Source organism: Schistocerca americana, chromosome 4, assembly GCF_021461395.2.
Source record: "Schistocerca americana isolate TAMUIC-IGC-003095 chromosome 4, iqSchAmer2.1, whole genome shotgun sequence".
NCBI classification, from domain to species: Eukaryota; Metazoa; Arthropoda; class Insecta; order Orthoptera; family Acrididae; genus Schistocerca; species Schistocerca americana.
In genome coordinates, this window is record NC_060122.1 from 534,130,545 (window position 1) to 534,155,792 (window position 25,248).

The 25,248-nt window shown below is 42.9% G+C and overlaps 1 protein-coding gene across 1 annotated transcript in view; it reads right to left on the reverse strand.

Annotated features, from left to right (window-relative positions):
- Positions 1-25,248, reverse strand: part of LOC124613600 (neuroendocrine convertase 2) — a 1,535,239-nt gene that overhangs the window by 162,638 nt on the left and 1,347,353 nt on the right. Inside the window, exon 11 of the mRNA XM_047142315.1 lies at positions 21,506-21,739. Within this exon, the coding sequence (XP_046998271.1) occupies positions 21,506-21,739 (234 nt within the window). The remainder of the gene's footprint in view (positions 1-21,505; positions 21,740-25,248) is intronic.

Genomic DNA, 25,248 nt, shown 5'->3' on the forward strand with positions numbered 1-25,248 from the left:
CTCAAGATGATAATGTAAGAGCACATTGTGCGTTCCAGCAATGGAATCTACTGACACGAACCCGAACGAGATGGCTTGGCGCTACTTTTAATGTAATAGGCGTCGCAGGAACGTTCTTCACATACCGGGTGACCTCTGACGGACCGCCGTGAAGTATTCGGACGGGCTTAATCAGCAACGTCTTCGGCATCTTGTGGACAGCACTCCAAGGAGGATCGAAGGATGCTACAGGGCGCAGGGTGCAGCAACTCCATATTGAATGTTAGTCAGCAGCAAATTTTAGTTTTACCGTTTGGCAAGGGTGTCTGCCTTTCAAGAAATTGCCTTCATTTTATTTTTAGGGTTCCATACCTCAAACAGTAAAAACGGAACCCTTGTTGTTCGACTGTGTGTCTGTCTGTCTGAGTACACATGCCAAGTTGAAAATTATATCACTTGCTACGGTCTACGGTCCATTGGCGATGTAAAAAATCGAAGCTCCTAAGTCAATGCAGTCAAAAGATACGGCCATTTATGTAACATTTTTTGATTCTCGCAAACTCACTCATCAAAATCTACAGGATACTTTCCGTTTCCCTGGAATCGCGACATATGGCAAGAAGCAATCTTCCACAGTACAAATAAATGGAAAAATAAAAAATTGTTGATTTGTAATTATGTCACACGAAAACATATTTTTTAATTCATTTGTTGTTTGACTGTCTGTCCGTCTGTTCACAATGGAACTGAGCAATATGGGATTTAACTTCTGCGGTCATCAATCCCCTAGAACTTAGAACTACTTACACCTAACTAACCTAAGGACTTCACACACATCCATGCCCGTGGCAGGATTCGAACCTGCGACTGTAGCGGTCGCGCGGTACCAGACTGTAGCGCCTAGAACCGCTCGGCCACCCTGTCCGTCTGTTAAGACCCCTTTTTGTAAGGTAATTTCTGCGATATCTTGTCAGTATCGATATCGATAACAGGAAAAACACGTCGAAGTTCTCGATTTGCGGGTTCGAATAACTCTTTGTCTACATAATTGCCTTTGTTCAGAATCCTCGGTGGGCGAGTCCTACTCGCTCTCATCTGTATTGTTTTCTTTACTTTCAGATGGGTTAACCTAGTATTCCTCGCCCTTGTTGAATCTAAGCCCAAAATTTTTCGCGGATATGTAGGTGTTACAAAACTCTGTGCGAGAAATTTGGTTTCGAGACATTAATGCTGCATGTGAAATGAAATATGGAGGGCAACGGCTCTCGATTTGGCTCCAGCGAAACGAGAGTCCCTGCAGCCAGAGGGAGGCGGCCTGTTAGATGCCGGCTGTGCCAGAGGAGGTTGTCGGAAGTGGCTGGGCGCGCAGAGTCGTAAATTGGCCGCGTCGCGTCGCTCGCCTAACGAAGCGGCGGGCTGCAAGCGGAGCCGCGCGTCCCTGGCGGCGGGCTACGTGTCACGGCTGCCGAACCGGCCGTCGCTCCGCCACCCAGCGCCACGTCGCGACGCGTCTGCGAGCTGCCGCACTCTGACTGGCCACCACCGTAGCAGGCCGTGGCGCTAGCGTCGCTCTTACTCTTGTCTAGGCGCGGATACAAGGTCCGGTCCGGTGGAAAGGATGGGAGGCGGGAATGTTTTGTCTGTCTAGCTCCCACGCCTCCCCCTCAGACGTAACATGTTGCTGTCCCCACCTTCGACGTGTTTTAGATGGATTAGATTTCATTAATAATACCAATGAAATATATAAACTGTTTTAATATAATAACAATAAACTGCTTAATGACCATAAACTATTTTAAAGTAATAATAATAATAATAACAATTACAATAGCTTGTTTACTCCTTTGATTAGTACAGGGCTGCAGAGGACGATTGTGCGAAAATTGCAAGGTATACGGAAAAATTCGCCAAGTGCGAATCGGACTCGTGCACTGAGGTTTCCATACAAACTTAGTTACGTGTATAGACACTTCATCCATCGCCAGAATCGATAATCTCAACGATTTTTGCCTGTTATCGATGTCGATACTGGTAAAATCTATGTCCTGGAATCTCTGTAGTTGTTCCTGAAACTAGCCCCCATATGCAAAAAGAAGAGAGCAGGCTATTTCAGATTATATAATTGGGGAGAGAAGATTTAATAAAAAAATTTATTCACTTATTAAAATTTGACTACAACTTACATTTTATGTTTGCATGCAGCAATATTTTGCTATTACGCATTTGACAGATGTGTATGCAATGTAAGCTCTAAAGGCACAAGGATATTTTTATGTGATATAATCATAATTTAACAATTTTCGAGGTTTTACGTTATTTGTAGTCCGAAACCTTGCCCCTGACAAATTTCATGGATATATGTCAACAGGAAACACCCTGTATGTTTTGATGAGTGAGTTTGCGAGTATCAAAATATGTGACGTAAATAGCCGTATCTTTCTACTGCATTGACTTAGAATCTCCATGTTTTAAAACCGCCAAGGGACGATAGCCCTTAGTATGTGACATACATTTCAATTGGATGTGTCTATCGGTTCCTGGGAAAAACTGGTCTGAACAGACTGACGGACAACAGACAGTCGGATAAGAAACGGCCATTTTTTTTGTTTTTGGTGTGATGTAATTACGAATTAACGGTTTTCGGATTTTTTCCTTCGGTTGAATTGTGAAACATTCCTTCTTGAAGCTGGATCAACAGGGAGTACTCTATAGGTTTTGAGGAGTGAGTTTGCAAGTATCAGAATATTTCACAAAAATGGTCATGTCTTTTGACTTCACTGACTTAGAAGCTTCAGGTTTTTACACCGCCAAGGTACCATGAACCTCAGTACCTGAAATAAATTTCAACTTGACACGTCCACTCATTCCTGAGAAAAAGAGTCGCGCAGATAGACAGACGGACAACAAAAGTGATCCTATAAGGCTTTCTTTTTTACAGATTGAGGTACGGAGCCGGCAGGGGTGGCCGAGCGCTACAGTCTGGAACCGCGCGACCGCTACGGTCGCAGGTTCGAATCCTGCCATTTGAACCATTTTTTTAGGTACGGGACAGCAAAAATAACACAAAGCAGTGGACACACCATCTTCCCAAACTTTGATTCGTAACATGCGCTGTAGCGTAGTTGCTCTAGATGCATGCGTGCTAGAACAGGTAGCCACAACATTTGTTCCGTATTGCTGCATCGAATTACAGGGCGCCTGCAGATAGGCAAACTAATCAACAGCTTTCCAAAGCGGGCCGCACTGCGCCTACCCGGACAAGATTTTTTAAAGAATCTTCGAAGTGCTGCCAATTTTGATGATTGGACTTCCTAACTTTCTTGTTCAATGACAAATTTAATTGATTTTAAATATAGGGGGAACTACTACTCTCGTCATATTGCCGTGTTCACATGATGGTTTCTACAAGGACGTCTTTATTATTTTCAGTCCTCTATTATGGGTCTTGGTACTCTTATTCTGTGCCAACACTCAGATGCTACAGTGGCCGACAGGTTGGCCTTATAATTTCGAACTTCGCGAAAAGTTTCCAGTTGTGGTTCTTTATTACTTTCATGACTGATACTATATTCAATTTCTAATGGAGGTTACTGGAGTGCGACCGTCTTGGAGCTTTCAGGATTAGTCTGAAGCATCTATTTTGAACGATTTGTGAAGTCTTGATGTTGCGTGGATTAGCAGTCCCCCATCACGAACAACCGTACGTCATTATTGGAAAGATCCTAGATTTTTACAGTCTGAGTTTCGTCCTAATGTTCATTTGAGTACTGGTCAGTAACGGGAAGAAATTCTGAATCAGCTGAATCATTTATTCCTTATTTGTCTGGATGTGATTTTTGTAAATTAATTTTGTCTAGACTATCTCTAAGTCAGTCTAGTAATTTCCGTATTCTAAGTGGATGAAAGTTCCATTAGGTTCGGATGTTTTAGGGTGAACATGACCGCTTTCGTTTTGTCCTCATTTAATATGATCATATTTTCTGTGGCCCACCCTTTGTTATTGTCAACTGTGTCTGTTGTCTGAATATTTTCACATTGACTCGTCTACCGCTAGTTATTGCCATCTTAAAATTGGGCTATCACCACTTGTAGTATTACTGATATGTAATTCTCGTTACGGATGAAACATTTTGGAGGCAATACGTGTCTTGTGGTGTGCTCTCATCGAGTTGATTAGTGCTTGACCGCCATCTATCCAGCGTTACGAAAAACCTCCTGTTTTGTAGAAAACTGTCCACAAGTCTACACCTACATCTACATGGTTACTCTGCAATTAACACTTAAGTGCCTGGCAGAGGGTTCATCGAACCATTTTCATACAACTTCTCTACCATTCCACTCTCGAATGGCGTGTAGGAAAAAGGAACACCTAAATCTTTCCGTTCGAGCTCTAATTTCTCGCCGCGCGGGATTAGCCGAGCGGTCTTAGCCGCTGCAGTCATGGACTGTGGGGCTGGACCCGGCGGAGGTTCTAGTTCTCCCTAGGGCGTGGGTGTCTGTGTTTGTCCTTAGGATAATTTAGGTTAAGTAGTGTGTAAGCTTAGGGACTGATGGCCTTAGCAGTTAAGTCCCATAAGATTTCACACACATTTCAACATTTCTAATTTCTCTTACTTTATTACCGAGCGAGGTGGCGCAGTGGTTAGCACACTGGACTCGCATTCGGGAGGACGACGGTTCAATCCCGTCTCCGGCCATCCTGATTTAGGTTTTCCGTGATTTCCCTAAATCGTTTCAGGCAAATGCCGGGATGGTTCCTTTGAAAGGGCACGGCCGATTTCCTTCCCAATCCTTCCCTAACCCGAGCTTACGCTCCGTCTCTAATGACCTCGTTGTCGACGGGACGTTAAACACTAACTACCACCACCACCATCTTACTTTATTTTGATGATCATTTCTCCCTACGTAAGTGCGTGTCAACAAAATACTTTCGCATTCGGAAGAGAAAGTAGGTGATTGAAATTTCGTAAATAGATCTCATCGAAAAAAAACCGCCTTTGTTTCAGTGACTGCCACCCCAACTCGCGTATCATATCAGTGACACTCTCACCCCTACTGCGCGATAACACGAAACGAGCTGCCCTTCTTCGCACTTTTTCGATGTCCTCCGTCAGTCCTACCTGGTAAGAATCCCAAACCGCGCAGCAATATTCCAGCAGAGGACAGACAAGTGTAATGTAGGCTGTCTCTTTAGTGGGTTTGTCGCATCCTCTAAGTGTTCTGCCAACAAAGCGCACTCTTTGTTTCGCCTTCCCCACAATATTATCTATGTGGTCTTTCCATTTAAGTTGCTCGTAATTGTAATTCCTAGGTATTTAGTCTAATTGACAGTCCTTAGATTTGTGCGATTTATCGTATATCCAATATTTATCAGATTTCTTTTAGTACCCATGTGAATAACCTCGCACTTTTCTTTGTTTAGTGCTAATTGCCACTTTTCGCACCATACAGAAATTCTCTCTAGAATACTTTGTAATTGGAATTGATCGTCTGATGATCTTACTAGACGGTAAATTACAGCGTCATCTGCAAAAAAATCTAAAGGGGCTGCTCAGATTATCATCTAGATCATTTATATAAATCAGGAACAGTAGAGGACCTATGAAATTACCTTGCGGAACGCCAGATATCACATCTGTTCTACTCGATGATTTACCGTCTATCACTACCTACTGTGATCTGTCTGAGAGCAAATCACCAATCCAGTCACACAACTGAGACGATACTCCATATGCACGCAATATGATTAATAGTCGCTTGTGAGGAATGGTATTAAAAGCCTGCTGGAAATCTAGGAATGTGGAATCGATGTGATACCGGTATCCCTTGTCGACAGTACTCATTGCTTCATGGGAATAAAGATCTAGCTGTATTGCACAAGAAGGATATTTTCTGAATCCGTTTTGGTTATGTATCAATAAGTCACTTTCTTCAAGGTGATTCATAATGTTCGATTAGAGTATATGCTCCAAAATCCTACTGCAAATTGAGTCAGTGATATGGGGCTGTAATTAAATGGGTTACTCCTATTTTCTTTCTTGAATATTAGTGTGACCTGTTTGATGATAGTCTCATATGTCGCTTAGCGCATGTAGTTTGTTGAGAAATTTAGCCTTTTATACTTTATACGTTTTTTCAATGTCCAAAATTACTGTGGCACTGTAGTACGACCTGTTCTTATTAAATACAATGAACTCCGTTATTCTTAATAACTGCATTTCCGATGTCAATATAGTCAGGAAAGCGAACTGGTCAGGTCTTATGGTGCCCTTTTCTGGTTGCCGCAGTCTCTGTAACATTATTCGTTCAAAGACCTTAGACACGGTGATGAGGGGACTCAATGGTCTGTGGTTATTTGTTTATTTGCAGCTCTTGTCTCGTTTCGCAGAAGTTGCGTCAGCGAATTGCACTATTGACATTTGCCAAACAAAAACCGCACCAAGCTGAGCACCTGTAATATGAATTAAAAACTTACAGAGAGACTGTGTGCACTGATACGTGTACCTTCTTCGTGGCTTGTCTGCGTAGTATTTATCCAGAACTCTGGAGGTATTTATGAATAATTTATGCATTGCTTTAGCATAACGTCCAAGTAACCGGAGTTCTAAAAACACAGCCTTCGAAACGCACACACCTGAAATTTGAGTAGTCCACGTATCACACACGAAATCTCTGAACTACAATAGCAATAAGATCTCGTAACTTTTGTGATGTGACAATTTACACAGTATAAAACCACGATGAATGGGAACGCTGATTCGGCAGTGTGTACGAGCTTGACATTAAGGACGTGTAAACGAGTGAAAAGCTGTTTCTTTCAGTCGTTTCCACCTACACATTGGAACTCAGCTCTTTCTTTTATGGAAGTTCTTTCTTCTTCTGTGTTGCCTTACTCAGCGTTCTGGTTTTTTTCCTTTCTACACGTGGATTTCCGAACGATGTCGGGTTTGTTGTTAACAGCAGGTTAGTCAGCACGTACATATGCGCCTTCACTTCGTTGCGATATTAGCGGACAGGCCGTAAGCGCGTCCACTCGGCACGCCCTCACGCGAACAGCTGAAAAGTACACGGTGCTAACACGTAGCTTGTAAGTTCCAGAATTCCTTACCACTTTCGGGACAGTGTTTTCATGCTGCTTTATTCTATGAATGCTAGCTGTGAACAGCAGTGTAACACGTCTCCACTTGAGGTTCAGATGTAAGTACAATCATCCAATTTATTTTTTGGATAGTTTTCTAAACCACTTACAGTCAATGTAAATATATATAAGTTATTTTTCCGAGATAACTATATCGAGATCGAGTGCTTCCGGAAGAAAGCACCGTTAGCAACGTTATTTATTCAGGCATTTCCACCAATCCTAACAATTTGTTGCTTGTCTACCTCCGCGTATAATCACACTTACCCGTTTCACTATTAAACCACCTTCCAGTCAAAAAACATGAAATTCGTGATAGATGTACTTCAGTGAAGCATATTCCACTACCTATGATCAAAACATATTCTGCTACCTCTTGTTGGAGTGTAACTCTTCTTCTCCTTCCCTACCCCCTCCCACCCCCTCGTAGTAAGTCCACATTTTTCCAGCCATAGTACAACCAGTTTGCTTCTGCATTGCGTGCCAACACCCTTGAGTAGCTGACGCTGTAGCTATGAACGAAGTAAGTTGTTCAGCTTCCCTATGAGTCTTTTCCAAGTTTTCTGCTTGCATTTAGGAAGTTTTGACAAGTATCATACTTGTTTATTTCTTTAACGTTATGTTAATGTTATAAATTAATATATATATTGTTTAGTTATTGTGATTGTACCGCGTGTATTCTTGAGTGTCGTTTAGGTAATGTACGAAGAGGCTTTCCCTCGTATATCTTTAGCCTCTTTTGTCAAAACACAGCAGGTTCTACACTAAGCCTCACTGACATGATAATGCAGTAGCAACTGCGATAGCATCCTGAAACACCGTATTATTGAAGATATAGCTGAGGGCAAGTCAGGTCAATAGCTTATGGAAAGTTCGTGCTTGGTACAAAAACAAACATGAAATTTCTTCACTTATGTTGTTAACCAATACTTTTCATTTCACCAGTTAGTGCCCTTGAAATAATTACTTTATTTTTTTTTAAACATCTATAGTTACTGGTATATCATAAGAAAGTTTCATATGTTAACGAACTGTGAAAATACTCTTTTCATGATATGCTGTCATTCGCCAAAAACTCGTTTCGATATCTAAAATCTCAAACTGTTAGAGATATGAGGGATGTTATAAATTTTTAACTTTCATTTTATCGCTTGCATGCATGAATGGAAGTGAGTGTGCTACATACAGTCTTGGAGATAAATATAGACCTTCTCGTAATTTTAAAGAAAAATTCTTTATGTTAGCTACATTTCGAATGCAGCAGTATATGACGTAATATGTACCAAATGTAAACTCATAGTGACCTTTTCTTTCCTTTTCTTTTTCTTTTTTTTTTTAAAAAAAAAACAAGTAATTCGAATTTTGCGTGGGGGATTACCGAAATATCACAGCAACTCTTATTATTAATGAAACGACAGACTGTTCACCATGAAGCTGACAAATGACACTACATAATGCAAAATGCAAAAGAATCATATTGTTTTCAGTATAGTTTCTTTAACATTGTGTGAGGAAGATTCCAGAGCAGCCCGTGTGCACGCACGCCCATTCTCATGTGTAGCAAGCAGGACACCGACCTCGACGAAGTGGGTAGAGAATATTCCGTTCATAGTGGACCAAGTGTACAGCTCAGCAGGCGACATCAAACTATGCCGGCCGTCCCTTCGGAACAGATGCTGAATAAAATAAGGAGCTGGATTAACATATTTTTGCCGATACAAACCGATGTTACCAAACTTCAGGAAAACAGAACTATTGTAGCCACTAATAACACATTCTTGTTACTCACTCGTATTAATTTTGACGTGACATATACAGTAGGCAGTTCAGAACTACAGGTGTGATCGTCTGACATTTTTCAGAGTCATTGAACAGTTCAATTGTAGACTGTCAAAAGCTTTTCCGTTTTCTGTAACTAGTCTTACACTAACCTCATTTTATGAGCAATTACCAACCAGTTTATCTATATTGTTGAATGGTATTTGGAGTGTGTTATTTATTTCAATTATTTCTGGTTACACTGGGCTTTACGTCATGTTTTCATTAATGTGACTGATTTTATTGATCATGAAAACTGTGTTAGTGGTTCAAGTACTGCATAAGTGTGCCGATTACGTGTGCCCGTACGGAATCTTTCTGAATATTTTCATTTCAGCAATCATATTTCCTTCTATGCTGTTCCTGAATTTTGTGCTGTCTTCATTTAGGTGTGGACTAGCTTAGCGTCCACTGCTTCGCTTGCCTAGACTCTATGGTCTTCACAGATCTCTCTTGTTTTTCTTTTACCAAATTTTTAAGTTCACGAATTGCGACATCTGCTAAACTTTTCACACTAATGAAGGCCGTAGACGCATGGTCTTTTCCGAATGAACAGACGACCAAATAGAAATGCTGGTAGCTGGAGTTGGAGGTCTTTCTTAATTCAGTCTTTTGAACTATTATGGTGATTTTCCACAAAAAAACTTTCATTCCTTAACACATATTTCTTTAGAATTCAAATACCAATTTTTACAGATTTGGCTTTAAATATATTTTAATATAACGAAATACTTTACGAAAAATTTGAATCCCCTGTTTCACCCCGTTAGGAGTTGAAATTCCGCAAAGCCCTGACACAGGCATTTTTTAAATTTCTAACCGAGAAGTAAAATACTAGTTTTTATAGATGTAGCTTTAAAATTGATTTAGTAGTAGTTTATTATTATTATTTATTTTCAGAATGAACATTCACTCACTATTTTACCTTCCTAGGTGCTGTAATTCCAAAAATACTGCAGATGTGTCTTTTTTTCTAACCGAGAAACCAAATACCAATTTTCATAGTGCTAGCCTCAAAATTGCGTTAATAGTGTCATATTTTCAAAAAACCTTTCATCCCCTATTCATTCCCTTAGGGATGTGATTTCAAGCAATCCCTTACTAAACAGAGCCTACAGCATGAGATCAGCACCCTCTCGAGATTTCAAGTTTCAATTCTTAGCGGTTTTCGCTGGGCGATGATGAGTAAGTGAATTAGTATGGCTCAATTTCAGCCCATTAGGGGTTACATTTGCAAAAAACACTGAAACACGTACTTTTTGTTTCCAACCGAGAGCCTAAATTCAGATTTGAAAAATTTAACTTTAAAAGTGCTTTCGTAATAACATTTTCATAAAATATTTCATCCCCAATTTCACCCCGATTCCAAAAATGATGAAACACACATTTTCTTGGTAACTGAGCAGTCAATTACCAATTTTCCTGGTGTAGTTTTAAAAATGCTTTAGTAGTTCTTTAATAATGATTTATTTTCAAACAAGCTTTTTCCATTATTTCAGCCCCATAGGGGTTATATTTCCAAAAAGGCTGAAACACGTGTTTCCTTATTTCTGTCAGAGAAATCAAATATCACTTTTCGTAGCTCTAGCTTCAAAACTGCGTTAACAGTAACATGTTTTCAACAAACCATTCATGCCCTATTTCACCCACTTAGGGCTGGAATTTTGGAAAATCTCATCTTAAGCTACGCCTGCAATATAAGATGAACATCCTCCAAAATTTCAAGATTCTATTCCTAGCAGTCTCTGCTGGGCGATGATGAGTCAGTAAGTCGGAACATTGTCTTTTGTATATATAGATTACTGCTTATAAGGTTTTAGTATAGTATGTGTTGATAGATATGAAGCTAAATTGATTCGCGGGGTCTGATCCGAATTGATATGATCGGCTGTTGCAAAACTTCATAGCAGAACGGATACATGTCACATCAAAAGGGAAAATTGTAAGGAATTTATGGTGCATACGCGGGTGTTCTGCTGACCTGTTGTTTCCATTTTATGCACAATATCTCGACGATCGACCTAGCCATCCTCTTCGGGTGCTGCGAGTTTTCCTGTTACATGTACTCGCTGCCTGGAATCGAACCTGATTATGAACTATTTCTTGGTCTTGTGCTGCTATTGATAGCCGAGTTCCATTCCCGACGCACATTACGCCCTTTGATGTTCTTTCGTTTTCCAGAGCCCGCAATGATATTCCGTGAAACGTAAATTCTCTCAGTGTTTCTCAGTTTTGGTGGATATCATAGCCGGCTGTATCGTAATAAATTGAGTTCCAGGCATCCAAACCTTGTTTAAATTGAGACCTCCGTCTCGGTTTATTAGGTTTTCTGACGTCTTTATTTTGATAGACTTCTTAATTATGCTGTCCCGAGGACTGCCTCGAATATGATCATGGAATGAAGTACGATAAGATTAGAATCGCGGTGCAATCGCCAAGTTTCTGGTATTAAATCTTTTCTTCCCTTACAGTCAGCACCATTGCGTCACCTTTAAATCGGGATTCCAGGAGGATTTCGCCTCGCTCGTTAATCGTGCCGCAAAGAACTTTTTAATGGTCTCTTTCAACCGGATCGACGCCTTCGTTATAACTCTCTGTGCTCTCTCAGCAGTATAGAGTGACCAGAAAGTCATGGGCAAATGGTTCTTACATTTCTATAGTTATTAAAGCTGTTCCAAAAAATCTCAGGTTGCGTCTTCCTCTGTTGAACGATGCACCTACGTAATAATTTAATCACATTTTTACATTGCTGGCGAACTATACGATGGATTTCTTTTGATTATCTCAGCTTAGACCGTAGTTTTGGTGAACACCGTTGTGATAGATATCGTTATCAGGTACGATCTAACTGATTCAAATAGAGGAACAGAGAAAAATTTTAATTTTTTTAAACAGTTTTTACTCCGTTGGCGATGTTATTTGGCTGCAATAAATGCTACTGTATGGCACGTAAACAGTTGTGTGAGATAATTAATGAGCAACTGAACTGAGAGCTGAGTCACTAAGAAACATAATGTAATATGATTATAACGAACGGCACTATGTTGTGGAGATCTGTCAAATTAGTTGTTCCTACATGTGACATTTGCCAGCAGCCGACAGAAATGCATTTACATGTTAGTGCCACCTGTGTAAATATTCTTCGGTAGTACTTAATTTTGAGACTAAAAATAAGAGTGACTAATCGGACTCTTTAACTTGACTCCTCTTTGATCTTTGATCGGCGGTAGACGGCTGACTTAGTGGCGCTCCGTAATGTTGCCAGCCTTTGGTACGTAACAGTTCTGCGCTTTGCAGCAGAACGTAACCATTTTGAAAGTAGTGTTGATTCATGTACGTTGACCGAGCGCGGTGGCGCAGTGGTTAGACACTGGACTCGCATTCGGGAGGACGACGGTTCAATCCCGCGTCCGGCCATCCTGATTTAGGTTTTCCTTGATTTCCCTAAATCGCTCCAGGCAAATGCCGGGATGGTTCCTTTCAAAGGGCACGGCCGACTTCCTTCCCCGTCCTTCCCTAATCCGATGAGACCGATGACCTCGCCGTCTGGTCTCCTTCCCCGAAACAACCAACCAACCAACCATCATGTACGTTGTTGTCTATAGTGATTACTATTTTTATTCAGAAAAATGGGAAAATATGATGTACATGGTCTCCTAATGGTTTGCTATCAACTTTGATGTCACCTCAGCGACGCATTGACCCAATACATTTTCGTTTCTGTTTGGGGCTGTAATAAACTGGCTACCCTGGAGGAGGAGGCGGGGCTTGTTCCATCTGCCAATCAGTGACGAGCCGATGGCAAGATTCCGCTCCCAGCATCATCCACTTAGGGGCCAAGATGAAGTGTGCAATTAGCAGAAGCGGTAGCGATGATCAGTATACACTGTGGTTACCGTTTGCCCAGCGGATTTTCACTGTGAAAAAGGGCTGATTTTTGCATGAATGTTGTAGGAGGAAGGTATGGAAATTTATCTCTGGTGACAACTGCAGTGATTCAGATAACATAGAAGAGTTCAAAGTTAGTTCCTAACGTGTTTATTGTCCCACGTCTCTACGCACTGCACTGCTATTACATTGTATCTAACGTACATATAGTAGCTAATGGTTACGTAAAGCCCTTTATCTGCACTGTGATATTACTGTTATCAGTTTTGTCGTTTTTTCTTGACTAAGAATCATGTATGATATAAAGTCATTTGCATTCTTGATGTATATACGTATTACGCGTTTACCAAGAGATGTAGCGCAGTGGTTAACACACTGCACTCTTATATGGGAGGGCGATGTTTTAAAACCGCGTCCGGCCATTCTGATTTAGGGTTTCCGTGACTTTTTTTTTTTGAAAGGGCGCGGCCGGTTTCCTTCTCCATCCTTTCCTAATCCGAGCTTGTGCTCCGTCTCTAATGGCCTCGTTGTCGACGGGACGTTAAACAGTAATCTCCTTCTCTTCCTCTTCCTATCATGCATTTACACAAAGTTTGCCGTGTTTTTGCAATTTGTAACATTTAATGCTTCTATTATACCAGTAAACAGTGACATGGCTTGTTAAATGATAAAACTGCATCTACTCAGCCTTAACGATATAACTTTCGTATACATCTCCATAATAGGTATATCTTAAAATGTAGCTTCCGGTAACTTCACATAATCTATGACTGTTGGCGATGCTTACCGATTTCGATACCGGTTCCTGGTTTGCCGGCTGGCGTCTTTGGATTCCGCAACAACTTTGACTGATGCGGAACATACCGAGTTATATTTCGTTACCTAGGTTACCAGTTTGCGTCCTACCACACATCTTTGCTACACTTGCGCCTACCGGAAGTCCCTGCATAGGGCAGCTAGCATTGAAATGGGCCAATGTTATTGAATAAGGACTTCTTATCAGCTTTTTAACTTTTTGTAGCACACGTCTTTTAAGTAATATTTAAAACATCCTTAGCGGTTCATTTTACGACCAGATTTGTAATATTTATATATTTTTATAAACGGGTTTTCCGGTGCGAACTGTAGTCATGTTACATAACCATTGGCTGTTAGTGACGTTATGCAGGAGGCGGAGGGCGGAGTTTTTGCTACTAAACCACTAGTGAATGAGTCTTATTCGACAGTGTTCTTCAAGCCTCTCCAGAGCGGCCTGATCCACGCCGCCGTCTCTTGCAGTCACCTAGGGTATTTCTGTGGTACTATTCTCACGACTGTATTCAAGTCCTTTGTGCTCTAAGTATATTACTCATTTTCACGGAGTAAACTGGCCTGATGGTGATGATTCTGTAAGAGATCGAAACCGGGCAAAGAATCAAATAAATAACTTAAATGCGATCTACATCTACATGATTACTCTTCAATTCACATTTAAGTGCTTGGCAGAGGGTTCATCGAACCACAATCATACTGTCGCCCTAGTATTCCACTCCCGAACAGCGTGCGGGAAAAAACGAACACCTAAACCTTTCTGTTCGAGCTCTGATTTCTCTTATTTTATTTTGATGATCATTCCTACCTATGTAGGTTGGGCTCAACAAAATATTTTCGCATTCGGAAGAGAAAGTTGGTGACTGAAATTTCGTAAATAGATCTCGCCGCGACGAAAAACGTCTTTGCTTTAATGACTTCCATCCCAACTCGCGTATCATATCTGCCACACTCTCTCTCCTATTACGTGATAATACAAAACGAGCTGCCTTTTTTGCACCCTTTCGATGTCCTCCGTCAATCCCACCTGGTAAGGATCCCACACCGCGCAGCAATATTCTAACAGAGGACGAACGAGTGTAGTGTAAGCCGTCTCTTTAGTGGATTTGTTGCATATTCTAAGTGTCCTGCCAATGAAACGCAACCTTTGGCTCACCTTCCCCACAATATTATCTATGTGGTCTTTCCAACTGAAGTTGTTCGTAATTTTTACACCCAGGTACTTAGTTGAATTGACAGCCTTGAGAATTGTACTATTTATCGAGTAATCGAATTCCAACGGATTTCTTTTGGAGCTCATGTGGATCACCTCACACTTTTCGTTATTTAGCGTCAACTGCCACCTGCCACACCATACAGCAATCTTTTCTAAATCGCTTTGCAACAGATACTGGTCTTCGGATGACCTTACTAGACGGTAAATTATAGCATCATCTGCGGACAACCTAAGAGAACTGCTCAGATTGTCACCCAGGTCATTTATATAGATCAGGAACAGCAGAGGTCCTAGGACGCTTCCCTGGGGAACACCTGGTATCACTTCAGTTTTACTCGATGAGTTGCCGTCTATTACTACGAACTGCGACCTTCCTGACAGGAAATCACGAATCCAGTCGCACAACTGAGACGATACCCCATAGGCCCGCAGCTTGATTAGAAGTCGCTTGTGAGGAATGGTGTCAAAAGCTTTCCGGAAATCCAGAAATACGGAATCAACTTGAGATCCCCTATCGATAGCGGCCATTACTTCGTGCAAATAAAGAGGTAGCTCCGTTGCACAAGAACGATGTTTTCTGAAACCATGCTGATTACGTATCAATAGATCGTTCCCTTCGAGGTTATTCATAATGTTGGAATTCAGTATATGCTCCAAAACCCTACTGCAAACCGACGTCAATGATATAGGTCTGTAGTTCGATGGATTACTCCTACTACCCTTCTTAAACACTGGTGCGACCTGCGCAATTTTTCAGTCTGCAGGTACAGACCTATCGGTGAGCGAGCGGTTGTATATGATTGCTAAGTAGGGAGCTATTGTATCAGCGTAATCTGAAAGGAACCTAATCGGTATACAATCTGGACCTGAAGACTTGCCCCTATCAAGCGATTTGAGTTGCTTCGCAACCCCTAAGGTATCTACTTCTAAGAAACTCATGCTAGCAGCTGTTCGTGTTTTAAATTCTGGAATATTCCATTCGTCTTCCCTGGTGAAGGAACTTCGGAAAACTGCGTTCAATAACTACGCTTTAGCGGCACAGTCGTCGGTAACAATACCATCGGCAGTGCGCAGCGAAGGTATTGACTGCGTCATGCCGCTTGTGTACTTTACATACGACCAGAATTTCTTAGGATTTTCTACCAAATTTCGAGACAATGTTTCGTTGTGGAACCTATTAAAGGCATCTCGCATTGAAGTCCGTGCCAAATTTTGCACGTCTGTAAATTTTACCCAATCTTCGGGATTTCGCGTTCTTCTGAACTTCGTATGCTTTTTCCGTTACCTCTGCAAACAGCGTTCGGACCTGTTTTGTGTACCATGGTGGATCAGTTCCATCTCTAACCAATTTATCGGGATTGATTTCACTGAAATGATTTTATTATCGTTTTTTAATCGTTGTTTCTTCCGAGGACAATGTTGCAAAAAATTCTCAATTGGTGGTGTTTGAAAGCAGTCACCTCTCATGTGCAATGACCTCATACTGTTGTGTGCACAACAAAGCAGTGAGGAAGTCGATACAAGCCGTGACATGACGATGATTCTCAACAATCCAGGAGGGTTTGAAAGGCCCACGCTGTTGATTAGCATCAGTCTGAGGCCACTCTATGACGAGCAACATGAATGTTTCTGTACCCATTCAACCAAAGCGTAAGGAAACCTCGAAATGCTGTAAGAACATGGAACTTAAACTTTGTGTTCTGCCTTACGGCAGGTCTTGTCATGGGGGAAGCCTCTTCAGAGAGGTCTACCGCATGAGCGTCTAGGGAAGTGATTCCTGTGATGGTTTCTCGTTGCCTTCCACTGATGATGATGAAATGATAATGAGGAGAACACAACACCCAGTCCCTGAGCGGAGAAAATCTCCGACCAAGCCGGAAATCTAACCCGGGCCCCTTGGCGTGACAGACCGCCGCGCTGACCACTCTGCTATAGGGGCGGACAACATGGAACTACGAGGGCGGTAAGAAGATACGTCATCAGCGAAGGTTTGAGTTCTGCCAGTGCATGGAACCCAAAGATAGCGTCAAATCGCGGACGCATAACATGCAGTTATAAGCAGGGTATTCTGGTTTTACAAACCAATGATCCAGGACATTTGTCATTGTTTTTCTGAGGCAGTCTGTATTGGAGAAACACGAATATCATTAAGCTTGTGATTATAGGAAAATTGGAATACTACTCATTGTACGTTCCTACGAAATTTCCATGTCAAATGTTTTTAGCATTCACCCATATAAATGTTAGACAAGCCGAATATGTCACCAAGTAATCTTGCAACACAGGTTTTCCATATGCATATCAGAAGCAATAGTACATTTTATAAGAAACTCTAACGCATTATTTACGGATTGCATGTATTAAGACGTACTTTTGTCAGAAACGTAATTTGCCTTTTAAATCAAAGGCACTTTACTAAAGACAAAATGGTTGAAATGGCTCTGAGCACTATGGGACTTAACATCTGTGGTCATCAGTCCCCTAGAACTTAGAACTACTTAAACCTAACTAACCTAAGGACATCACACACATCCATGCCCGAGGCAGGATTCGAACCTGCAACCGTAGCGGTCGCTCGGTTCGAGACTGTAGCGCCTAGAACCGCTCGGCCACCTCGGCCGGCTATGGATACTCTCTAAGGGGATGGGAAATGAAGTAAATTTGCAAAGCAATTAACTTGCATTCATAAAGCTTACCATATGTTGCTGAAACTACACATTTGATGCAACATGACCACGAGACTGATTTTCTTATGTAACTTTAGTCCCTTACGTATCAACTTAGGGAATGAACATCGGTGAGAGTTTAGTGTGAAAAAGCTAATATTACACATGTGGTATATTATCTGGTTCGAAATACGATTACGGACAAGCATACGAGTAAGAGATCCTTGCAGATAGAAATTAGAAAGGGAAGGCACTGTAATTGCACTTCGATAGATTGTAGTGATACGTATCATGATTTACTCGTTTATTGCAATAAAGCTTAGCATTTTCTCCTAGTAAGCATGATACTAATGAAATGACGGCTGTATGCGAAAGAAAGTCCACTCGTCTCGTTTTTTGCGGCAGAGTCACTCTTTTTTTTCCCAAAATGTCACGCTGTGCCCAAAAGGTTTTTGGGGACGTGCGTGCGTCCAGACTTTTTTTATGGTTTCGCTTGGCTAAAGGGTTTTAGCTTATAGATTTAGTGCGCAATTATATACGCTAGGAAGCGTCTCTTGTGTAACTTTCTCTAGATCTCTGTTTATTTACTGTTAATATTTTTCACCGGTGGTACTACTGATTCATGTTATGTTGTATTTTCGATTGTTTAGGCGTCAAAAATTTCCGCTGTGGTGAGCAGCCCGAATAAGTTGTGGTAGGTACATGAAAATTTCAAATCTATGCAATCACTGTTTCAGCATGCCAAAACGAATGTGTAATTTTAATAGAAATACAAAAAGTGAGTTTCATTTAACAGCGGTAGTGCAGAAACTGTTAAATATACGCGTGTTTTCCTTAGTGAATAAGATAAAAATAAAATAAAATGAAATTTGAATCAGTGAAGGACTTGCTCATTTTCAAAAAACATTTTTTATGTTCACATTTACGATAAAATGTCAAAAGAAAATGCCCTTGTTGATGAATTATATGAAAGTGAAAAGTACGATGACGGAGCGGGAGAATAACTGTAGAAAGTCATTTGATATCATTTGACTGCATGATGCAAAGACAAATTTATATGTCAGTTAAATTTTATCAGTGCAACTTGCGTCCGGTTTTTATCCCTTAATTGCCCCAGATTTTTTTTCTGAATTTTTTGAAATGATCCGTTTTCTAATGAAGATGAAATGGACACTCTAGTCTGCAACCACATGGCGTCCAATATGAAATGAATCACTGCCTTTAATCAGCATTGTTTCCAGAATGCTTGGAACTAATGCTTCGCATTTCTAGCTACGCTTGATAGTCTAAAGGAAGGAATCAGCTCAAGACTCGTCACTGTGTTCGCAGTCCTACAACCTGAATGGTTTCGAGCTGACGCAATGCTCGAAGTGCAAGATCTTAAACTCCCAATGAAAATTGTTAAACTTCACGCGGAAATCCAACAAATATCAAGTAAATCACTCAGTACTCCTACTAGTTCTGAAGCCATCAGTTTTGAACGTGACCTAACTTTTAAGTTTTAACCCGAGTCAGTACCTAACACTGTGTAGTAACAGAACGTGTGTTTCCACCGATTTCTGGAGCCAGAGTTCCCTCCGCCCGAAGACTCACGAGCCTCCTCTGCAAGCAGCGTTCAAAGCGAATTCTTTATTTAGGGGCGGCCTCCATCCACGTTCAGAGCAAATTCTTTATTTAGGGGCCGCTTCCAACCAATCAGCTACGCCCACTAAGCCAATCACAGATGCTGAAAAAGCGTGGGCAGTCGTTGGCACCCAGTTCTTTCATATCAGAGAGGAAGTTTCAGAGTGAACTACACTCATGCTCATAAATTAAGGATAATGCTGATACATGGTGAAACAACGCTCTGGTGGGCGGTTTGCGGGTTTAAATCATCTCGGGGTATGACGATGCGGTGCATTTGACCAGCGGTCGTCGCATGGTGGCGCTGGCAGCAGTCCACATATACAGAGGTGTGTTGGTGCATGTCATAATACGGTGCAGCGAGTAAGTGAGCAGATATTTTCAGACTTGCTAATGGTGACTGTGTGTTGAAAATAGTTCAAAGAAATATTGATGACGTTATGAGGGGCGGAATACAAGGGCGACTGCAGGCTGGTCAAACAGCAGATCACAGCACGGGCCCTCCGTGTGCCACAAAGTGTGATCTCAAGATTATGGCAACGACTCCAGGAGACAGGAAACGTGTCCAGGCGCTACAGTACGGGACTTCCACAGCGTACAACACCACAAGAAGACCGATATATCACCATCAATGCCCGAAGACGGCCACGGAGTACTGCAGGTAGCCTTGCTCGGGACCTTACCGCAGCCACTGGACACATAGTCTACAGACGACAGAACAGACGTGGTTAATTCGCCCGGAGACCTGCAAGGTGCTTTCCACTGAACCCTGGTCACAAGAGAGCCTGTAAAGCCTGGTGTCAAGAACACAGTACATGGTAATTGGAACGGTGGTTCCAGGTTATGTTCACGGACGAGTCCAGGTATAGTCAAATGGTTCAAATGGCTCTGAGCACTATTGGACTCAACTGCTGCGGTCATTAGTCCCCTAGAACTTAGAACTAGTTAAACCTAACTAACCTAAGCACATCACAAACATCCATGCCCGAGGCAGGATTCGAACCTGCGACCTAGCGGTCTTGCGGTTCCAGACTGCAGCGCCTTTAACCGCACGGCCACTTCGGCCGGCCCAGGTATAGTCTGAACAGTAATTGTCGCCGGGTTTTCTTCTGGCGTGAACCAGGAAGCATATACCAACCCGTTGATGTTCTTGAAAGGAACCTGTATGGAGATCGTGGTTTGATGGTGTGGGGTGGAATTATGATTGGTGCACGTACACACCTGCATATCTTTGACAGAGGAACTGTAACAGTTCAGGTGTATCGGGACGTCACTTCGCACCAGTAAGTCCGCCTTTTCATGGGTGCAGTGGCTCCCACCTTCGTCCTGATGGATGATAACCCACGGCCCCACCGGGCTGCCATGGAGCAGTACCTTCAAACAGAAGATATCAGGCGAATGGAGTGGCCTGCCTATTCTCCAGACATAAACCCCACCGAACACGTCTGGGATGGTCTCGGTCGACGTATCGCTGCACGTCTTCAAACCCCTTCGACACTTCAGGAGCTCCGACAGGCACTGATTTGAGAATGGGAGGCTATACCCCATCACCTGCTCGGCCACTTGATCCAGAGTATGCCAACCAGTTGTGTGGCCTGTGTACGTGTGTATGATGATCATATCCCATATAGATGTCGGGGCACATCTCAGGAAACAGTGGCGTTTTGTAGCACATGTGCTTCGGAACGGTTTTCTCAACTTATCACCGATGCCGTGGACTTGCAGATTTGTGGCGTGTGTGTTCCCCTATGTGCCTATGCTATTAGCGCTAGTTTTTTGTAGTGCCACGTTGTGTGGCACCACACTCTGCAATTATCCTTAACTTATGAGCATGCGTGTAGAAGGCTCTATACACGATCCGACAGGATAAGACCAAAAGACTTGATTTTAAAAACGGCTGGATGGTGCACTTCTGCCGTTGAGACTTGCATCCGCCATCCATTTTTAAAAAAAGCAAACGGATTTTTCCTCGCTGGCGAGACTCGGCGGTCGTTGACTTCAGCGAGGTGTCACATATGGTACTGGATTGTTCGGATCCATGGAAGATAGTCAGTAGAGTGTCTCTAAAGCAATCGAATAGCTGTTGAATTTCCCATTATTTTATTGGTTGTTGGCATTTTGGGTTGATGGGTGTCACTGTACTAGAACTCCCATTATTTTGTTGGTTGTTAGCGTTTTTGGTTGGTAGTTGTCATTGTGCTAGAACCGTACATTTATTCGCCATTGTCCAACTGCTTAATCTCTAAACAATGGAAAAATAACACTTTTAAAACGTACATGTTTGGCTGAAATGCGGGTTGCGTCCCGCTGCCAGCCCGCCCCGTGCTGGAGAAGTGTAAAGATAGTAAGGAAGGCGGCGAGACTCACTGCGCTTCGTTGACGGATCCGCCCTCGCAGTGGAACCTGGCGGGCACGGTGCGCCACTGCTTGGCGAGCGCCACCATGGCGCCAGCGTCCAGCACGCCGAAGCCGAAGAGGTGGTTGAACTCGAGGCCCACGCCGTTCATCGTCCAGTGGAAGCGCCGCTTCGCGTCGAACAGTGAGTTGCGCTTCGACGTGAGCACCGTCAGGTGCTGGATGTCCCGCCACGTCAGCTGCGGGCTGCGGAAAAAAACAACACCACGCGATTCAGACAGGGTTGACTGCCTGCTGGCGTTTGAAATAGATGTCACAGATCTGTTGCAGGGAAGCTGAATGTTTCTCGTCGGCTGCAACTAGTGTATTCCTGAAATCTTGTGTTAATAATAGCGTGCAAAGTAGTACAGTTAACAACTACATAGTGTTGCCACAACCAAGAAGAGACTCTGTACCGACACGACGCTAGCAAAGGTGTTCTCGCGTCGGGGCACCCACATCTACATCTACATCTACGTGATTACTCTGCAATTCACATTTAAGTGCTTGGCAGAGGGTTCATCGAACCACAATCATACTATCTCCCTACCATTCCACTCCCGATCAGCGCGCGAGAAAAACGAACATCTAAACCTTTCTGTTCGAGCTCTGATTTCTCTTATTTTATTTTGATGATCATTCCTACCTATGTAGGTTGGGCTTAAGAAAATATTTTCGCGCTCGGAAGAGAAAGTTGGTGACTGAAATTTCGTAAATAGATCTCGCCGCGACGAAAAACGTCTTTGATTTAATGACCTCCATCCCAACTCGCGTATCATATCTGCCACACTCTCCCCCCTATTACGTGATAATACAAAACGAGCTGCCCTTTTTTGCACCCTTTCGATGTCCTCCGTCAATCCCACCTGGTAAGGATCTCACACCGCGCAGCAATATTCTAACACACGACGAACGACTGTAGTGTACGCTGTCTCTTTAGTGGATTTGTTGCATCTTCTAAGTGTCCTGCCAATGAAACGCAACCTTTGGCTCGCCTTCCCCACAATATTATCTATGTGGTCTTTCCAACTGAAGTTATTCGTAATTTTTACACCCAGGTACTTAGTTGAATTGACAGCCTTGAGAATTGTACTATTTATCGAGTAATCGAATTCCAACGGATTTCTTTTGGAACTCATGTGGATCACCTCACACTTTTCGTTATTTAGCGTCAACTGCCACCTGCCACACCATACAGAAATCTTTTCTAAATCGCTTTGCAACTGATACTGGTCTTCAGATGACCTTACTAGACGGTAAATTACAGCATCATCTGCGAACAACCTAAGAGAACTGCTCAGATTGTCACCCTGGTCATTTATATATGTAGATCAGGAACAGCAGGGGTCCCAGAACGCTTCCCTGTGGAACACCTGAAATCCAATATAATTAATAATCACTATATATCACTGCAGCCTCCTGACACAATTTTAATGTCTGACTCACTGCTGAACTTATCAGACTATCAGTATTATTTTGAAGTTACATAATATAAAATGCGAATTTACCTCTGATTAAAAATTCAGAGAGAAAATCGTGTAACAAATATGATTCCTGACATTGAGAGTTTACGGTTAAGCTTTCGACATGCCCTTGTGAATGTCAGCGTGTTCAGCATCGCTTGGCCCCGTCGATAGGTTTCTCCCCAAGAGCGCACATGCCTTACATGAAATGATGACGAGCAACTGATAATCAATGAAACAGGGATGGCCCCGGAAAACATGAGACCTGGGTGCTGTAACAAACAGGGTGTTCATAACTACGAAATGAAACACTGATATACATGTATCCCTGCTTATTACAATACTAGTTGTTCCCAGCCATGTGTTAAGATGGCTCAGTCTGCTGAAACAGAAAAGAAAGAAAAGAGCAGCCATACGTTTCTAATATTAACGGAAGTCGGTCATAAATCCCAGTCTACTTCTCCCCCCTCTATGTGTTTATGTCCACCTGCCCCTCTCTTTGTCCCCCCCTCCACCTCTATCTATCCATCACCTCCTACCCCTCTCTCTGTCCATCTCCTCCTTTCTGCTTTCTATGTCCATTTCCTCTCAGCCCACTGTCCATCTCCCATTCTTCTCTCTTTGACTTGAGCCTTGTTTATTCTTTTTGCAAATTTGGATTCTATAGCAGTACTAACCATAAGCCAATAAGCCATAAAAACAGATCTCTTGTTTGCTAACAGCATTTAACTATTATTTATATTGTCAGTGTACTTCAAATTTTTACACGTTAATGTAATAAACATATGGGCACACAGGCTACATATTTTTAATATATTTAATATAATTTTAATATATTTAATATATATTTAATATATGTTGCCTGTGTTCCCAAATGTTTATTACAGAAGGGTGTAAGAATTTCAAGTAAACTGATCAAGTGGTTTTTGAGATTTTCGGTTAAAAAGTTTCCACTATTTATTTTACATATGTACACTCCTGGAAATTGAAATAAGAACACCGTGAATTCATTGTCCCAGGAAGGGGAAACTTTATTGACACATTCCTGGGGTCAGATACATCACATGATCACACTGACAGAACCACAGGTACATAGACACAGGCAACAGAGCATGCACAATGTCGGCACTAGTATAGTGTATATCCACCTTTCGCAGCAATGCAGGCTGCTATTCTCCCATGGAGACGATCGTAGAGATGCTGGATGTAGTCCTGTGGAACGGCTTGCCATGCCATTTCCACCTGGCGCCTCAGTTGGACCAGCGTTCGTGCTGGACGTGCAGACCGCGTGAGACGACGCTTCATCCAGTCCCAAACATGCTCAAAGGAGGACAGATCCGGAGATCTTGCTGGCCAGGGTAGTTGACGTACACCTTCTAGAGCACGTTGGGTGGCACGGGATACATGCGGACGTGCATTGTCCTGTTGGAACAGCAAGTTCCCTTGCCGCTCTAGGAATGGTAGAACGATGGGTTCGATGACGGTTTGGATGTACCGTGCACTATTCAGTGTCCCCTCGACGATCACCAGTGGTGTACGGCCAGTGTAGGAGATCGCTCCCCACACCATGATGCCGGGTGTTGGCCCTGTGTGCCTCGGTCGTATGCAGTCCTGATTGTGGCGCTCACCTGCACGGCGCCAAACACGCATACGACCATCATTGGCACCAAGGCAGAAGCGACTCTCATCGCTGAAGACGACACGTCTCCATTCGTCCCTCCATTCACGCCTGTCGCGACACCACTGGAGGCGGGCTGCACGATGTTGGGGCGTGAGCGGAAGACGGCCTAACGGTGTGCGGGACCGTAGCCCAGCTTCATGGAGACGGTTGCGAATGGTCCTCGCCGATACCCCAGGAGCAACAGTGTCCCTAATTTGCTGGGAAGTGGCGGTGCGGTCCCCTACGGCACTGCGTAGGATCCTACGGTCTTGGCGTGCATCCGTGCGTCGCTGCGGTCCGGTCCCAGGTCGACGGGCACGTGTACCTTCCGCCGACCACTGGCGACAACATCGATGTACTGTGGAGACCTCACGCCCCACGTGTTGAGCAATTCGGCGGTACGTCCACCCGGCCTCCCGCATGCCCACTATACGCCCTCGCTCAAAGTCCGTCAACTGCACATACGGTTCATGTCCACGCTGTCGCGGCATGCTACCAGTGTTAAAGACTGCGATGGAGCTCCGTATGCCACGGCAAACTGGCTGACACTGACGGCGGCGGTGCACAAATGCTGCGCAGCTAGCGCCATTCGA